The 5,639-nt window shown below is 47.8% G+C and overlaps 1 protein-coding gene across 2 annotated transcripts in view; it reads left to right on the top strand.

The window, feature by feature from the left end:
- The first annotated feature begins 745 nt into the window (after nt 1–745).
- CCDC184 (coiled-coil domain containing 184) overlaps nt 746–5,639 on the top strand; it is a 35,485-nt gene continuing 30,591 nt past the window's right edge. Inside the window, exon 1 of one of the 2 annotated variants that reach the window (XM_069092657.1) lies at nt 746–1,265. In XM_069092657.1, coding sequence (XP_068948758.1) covers nt 748–1,265 — 518 coding nt within the window. In that variant the 5' untranslated portion in view covers nt 746–747. Of the gene's footprint in view, nt 2,513–5,639 lie in introns of those variants that run through there. The other variant, XM_069092656.1, reaches the window with a different exon arrangement.

Raw genomic sequence — 5,639 nt, 5'->3', positions numbered from 1 at the left:
TCTCTCTCTCTCTCTCTCTCTCTCTCCCTCTGTCTCTCTCTGTCCCTTTTTTATTCTCAAGGGGAACCACTGCTCTGTTGCTGTGGGGTTTTAAGCAGCAAACTGCAGTGATCTCACTCTTTCCCGATGAACGTTTAATCCTGCCTATTCGCTTTTTTTCCAGCCCCTCGGCTAGAGGAACAAGTACAGCTCCCCCACAGTCTGAGACTTTGGCTTCGGGGGCAGATTGCGGTCCTCCACCATCATCTTGGGTATACCTCCCTCCCATCTTTTTCCCCCCTCCTCTCTCTGGTCCTCCTTCCTTAGTTGCCATGGAGACTCACGTCATATACGTGCCGTGCGTCGCCTTGGAAACAGAGGAGCATCCGAGGCGCGGCTGGGAGACCCGCCCCTCTCCGCCTCTCTCCAGCGGCCGCTGCCAGTTAATGGCGGCGTAGAGGTAGCCCTCGGACCCAGAGCCGGACTCGGCCTCGGCTCCCGCTTCAGAGCTGCCGGGCACGATCCGGAGAGGCCAGGAGTGGGCTCTGCGTTCGCGGCTCCCGGCACTTGGCCGGTGCATCTCATAGGACTGCTTGGGGGCCAACTCCGAGGGCCCCCCCCCTCCCAGGTACTCTTGCGCTCCCGGCTCGCACCCCGGAACCCCGACACCTCTCTCGGGACCCTCCACCGGTGGGGCCCCCTGCTCCCCTCGCTGCCCCCAGCCCGGGGGGGCCGGGTCGGACCCTCTGCAGCCGCCGCCGCGAGCCAATGGAGGACGGACCGCTGGAGATCTTGACCAAGGACGGTGACCTCCCGGGCCCCCTGGAGGTGTCCTCGGTGCCCGCAGTGGGGGACGTGATCTCGAGCGAGTATAACGGCGGCATGAAGGACCTGATGGAGCACCTGAAGGCCCAGCTGCAGGCCCTGTTTGAGGACGTGCGGGCCATGCGGGGGGCCCTGGACGAGCAGGCCTCGCACATCCAGGTGCTTTCCGACGACGTGTGCGCCAACCAGCGGGCCATCGTCTCCATGTGCCAGATCATGACCACCGCGCCCCGCCAGGGCCTGGGCGCGGCCAGCGGCCCAGAGGGAAGCGCCCCCGGCACCCCCCGGCCCAAGGACCCCGAGGAGGAAGGGAAGGAGGTTCCCAATCCGGCCACACCCACTAATCACTGTGAGAGCCTGGAGAACCCCTGTGCTTGCCTGCTGGAGGGGAACGGGCCACTCGTGGATGCTCACGACCTGCCTGACGTAGCCCTGCTCCATCTGGAGGGGGAGAACTCAATGTAAGGAGGCTCCAGCGGGGGGCAGTACCTCCGAGGCACGGTTTTGGGTTTTTGGTGCATGATGATGAGGGAACTGGACAACTCGGTGCAGCATGCTTCACTTGGGTGTCTGCTATGGGATGCTAGGCAGAGACTCCTCTAAAGAGGACCCTGTAATGAATGGGATCATCCTGGATTATTTCTGCCTAACAGACAGAATGACTGACAGAGGCTAACAGGGAAAAGTGAAATGCAAGGGAGAGGAACCCACTGGGCATCTCACCTCTGGACTCCCACCCATCCTAACCCTCCCCTTGCCCCCCCCCCCAACCCAAGAGCCCCTGAATTGTGTAAATAAGATTCTGCTTTTTATATTCTGAAGATGTACTCCTTAGGACTGAGGCAAATTAAATCCCTAGAGATGTATATAGAAATTAAGGAACTGGGGCTTTTGTTTTGGCAGCAAGAAACACCCCTCTGCTGAAACCCACTGACACTTTGGCTGCTGCCAAAGCCCCTTGCCCCAGTACAGAGCTCTCTACAGCTTCTTGTTGGTTAAGGAAGTTTGAGGAATGAACTGCATGCAGCCCAGGGAGTGTGAATGAAGGGGGTTCCAAAGGCATCTGGGCTAAAAGGCAATGGCTCTCAATGTGCATGAAGATTTGTTAGCTCAACTTTTAGGATATTGCATGCCGAGAAGATCCTGTTTTGTTATGACTTCACCTGGGATTGCATATCATTGGGGTTTTAGGAACAATGACCCCAAATCCTAGGCACAGACTTGGAAACCTGGAGACACAGGGAAGCTCAGCAGCAACAATCTTGGGGTACTCCTGAGGGACTCTTGGGTGCCACAGCCAAGATCTGTCTCTCCTGGCCAGACTTGCTTACTTCCAGTTCTTTTCCTTGCCAAAATTTCCCCTCTTGTAGCCAGTCACTCTGTTGCCTCCATGATGTCCTGCGTTGTGTTATATGTGTCCACTGTGTTATAGTGTGTGAGCCTCATGGGACAGGGTTTGTGGCTCCCATGTCTGATCCAGACAGTTGCAGAACCCTTTGTGAGCCCCAAACTATCATGACGCTTCCCCCCAACCTCTTCAGGGCATGAAGCATGTGGTTGTCCTGGGGTTCTGTAAATGATGTGCTGCTTTCCCTCCCCTTACAAGTAATGATTCTGTGTGCCCTATCCCCTGCCCCTGTGTATTCTTTTTTTACTTAGTGCTTTCCTCAGTGTTGACCTTAATAATAAAGAGGCGTCATCTCCCTTCCTTGCTGACTGGTCCTGGGGGCACGGTCTGGCTTTCCATTGTACTCTGGATGATGCAGGGTCCAGAGCAGAGAGCCACACAGACTCAGGGGAAATGTGTGTAGTGGAAAAGCTCCAGAAGACCTGAATTTGAATGCTGGCTTTGCCATTTACAATTCAGCTTTTAACAAGTCATTTAACTTCTCTGGAATTTAGCTTTCTGACTGCAAAAATAGCCAACATTTGGGGTTGGACTAGATAATAGAGCTAGCATTTTGACAGTGCTTTAACAATTGCAAAGCACCTTCCATATCTTGTGTCTCTTGATTTCTAGATAATCCCTTCCAGCCCTAAAGCCTGTAATGCTGATTCACCACCCTTTATCCTCCCTGACCAAGGCTATGACCCCCATGCACAAATCGATATTGGGCCTGAGTTAGTGGCTAGTTCTGCCTATCATCTCTGTCCTTGGCCTGGAACTAAAGTTGGAGCAAGAATTTCAGCTGAGATAAGGAAGAAAGGCTCTTATTCAGTGAGTCACTTTTCATTGATATAACTGAATTTCCCCACGTAACACACATTAGAAGAGAAAAACTCCTTTCCACGTAAGAGGGGTAAGAAGGTTGTCAGGGAAGGGAGAGCCATAAGAGAGTGAAGACTTCTCCCCCAAAAGACCAAAGTACTCCTTTCAGCCTCTAATGGAGAGTAACAATTTGGTTTCTTTCCTGAACATCATTGTGTGGAAGTTGCCTAAGGCTGCCTTGGGGGCTGCAGTTGGGAACCCTGGGGGATCTGTGGTCTAGAGTGCTTCTGAGTAGGTGTACAAGCCCCTCTAGTAATCCAAATTTACTGGGTTCTGGATGACCTTGTCTTTATCCCAAGTATATCTGAATCAGGAGAGAAGGGGAATTCCAAACTGATCAGTTGTTGAGGGCTGATTTGAACCTGAATGTATTTATCCTCCAGTGCAATTGTGTGGTAAATGGAACTTCAAATCCCATCCTGTACCCACAGGATGGTCAGGAGAGTCCTAGAATCATCATGGTATTCAAGAATGTGTGCCAGGGACCTTCAGAGCTAAGAGCTAAACTAGGGTATAGAGGTGCTTATTGGTATGTGTACAGAGAAGAGTCCCTGGGGAAACTACGACTGTCATAGTTCCAGCATCTGGTAGCATTCATTAAGATCTAAAGAGATGGAGATTCCTTTATCCCTCCATGGTCTGACAAGAATCCTTAATTTTTCTTGCTGCAATTTTAGTCTTTTATTCTAACTTTAGGTTAAATGGGAAATAATTCCCATTGTCCTACTCCTTAGAGCCTACAGTATGATGGTTTCACTTCTTCGGCAAGGACACCACTCAAGGACTGTTCCTTGAAAAGGTAGGAGCTTTCCTTGATGCTTCTTAGTCCCAGCTGTACTCTGGCACCTCATCCATTTCCTTCAAACCAGGACTATAGGAACAAGTTCCAATAATATCCCAAATCTCTTTAGTCAGTAGGAAGAACCCTGCCTAAGTCCAGCTCCTAAGGACACCTGTCTGGGACCCTGACTCCATTTCATGTGATTGTAATGGGGAAAGTCTGTTGTAAACCTTAAAAATGCTATAGATCAGTCACCAATTTCATCATTTCATATAGAATCCAGTCTTTAGTACAGTGCCTAAAATATAGTAGAAATATATGTACTAACTATTCTTCAAAATTAACTATTGAGCAAAAATTCCATGCCCCACCCCATTTTCCTGTTACCTGCCCATATAGGACCAATTGGTAGGGAACAAACACACCAGAATGGCAAACCTCAGTATGTAACAATCACATGTCATCATGGCTAAAAATTGCTGAAGAAGAATGGCTCAGGCTGACACCATTTTGTATGTCCCTTTTGGGTCTGAGTATCCTCTATGTTTGCCCAGATGGCCCACAAAAATCCATGGATTTAACAATTTTTACTGTCAAAAAATTAGCCTTCATTAGTCTAAATCTTTCCTGCCATATAGTTCTCAAGGGATACAAAGAACAATGCCTCCCATCCTTCACAAACTTAAATACTATTACTACTTATCTGTCTTTGATCTTTTAGTCTTTGCCCATGGGCCTCATTCTTTAGTCCTGTTACCTTATTTGTGTCTCTGCTCAGATCCCACTAGATTATTTTCCCATGCACCTCTTTAGCTGATACTCATAAAAGGGCCTAGAGTTCTAGAAAGTTTATGTCTAGTCCTGAGAACTGAGAACCTAAGGAAACTTCCTTAGGCTCCATGAGCAATGATCCTCTGTGGAAAGGATGTTGTAGTACTAGGGGCCTTAGCCTTGTATATGAGATCACTGTCAAGAAATGTTAGAATTCTCAGCCAGTGTTACCAAAGTTACCGTTTGCAGAGCATGCTGCTTCTAAGCACTATGGAGTAGTAATATACAAGAAATAGACAATATGGTGTTAGTTCCTGTCCTTAAAGGAATGAAATACATGTGTAAATCTGAAATTATTTTGTTGGACTTTGGAATATCTATGGAATATTTAAACGGATTTGAGAATATATAAATTCAATAAACATTTAACACCTATTACATGCAAAGAATTGTAGATACAATAATGAAGCATAGATTTTGTTCTTAAATAGATAATAAATCTAATGGAGGGAAGGATATAAATAACTTGATTGAAGGGAGAGAGAATGTAAAGGAGAGGTCCAGATAAATTTGCAGAAGGAAAGTTCAAGATCATTGTCAGCTGGGGCTTTAAAGTAGAGGTGATATCTTCAACAGGCCTTGAAGGAGTCAGTCAACAGATATTATTAAGGTATTAACTATGTACCAGGCACTATGAAGTGCTGGGGATGGAAGAATAAAGAGTGAAACAATCTCTGTTTGAAAATAGCTTACTTAAAACTTCAAAAGCCAGAAAATAGCCCAATTCCATTGCAGGCATTTTATAGAAGAATGAGAATGGGGGATAAAAAAGTAGTCCACTTCAGCTAGAACCTAGATTACATGAAAGGGTGAGATAAGATTGAAAAAGTGGATTAGAGCCAAATTGTGAAAGACCTTGAATTTCTCTGTCTCCCTCTTTACCTCTCTGTCTCTCTAACACACACACACACACACACACACACACACACACACACACACACACACACACACACA

The sequence above is a fragment of the Petaurus breviceps genome, unplaced genomic scaffold (genome assembly GCF_028583685.1).
Source record: "Petaurus breviceps papuanus isolate PSGF00001 unplaced genomic scaffold, PetGlider_PUasm1.0 191, whole genome shotgun sequence".
In the NCBI taxonomy this organism is placed as follows: domain Eukaryota; kingdom Metazoa; phylum Chordata; class Mammalia; order Diprotodontia; family Petauridae; genus Petaurus; species Petaurus breviceps.
This window is presented reverse-complemented; position numbering and strand designations above follow the sequence as displayed.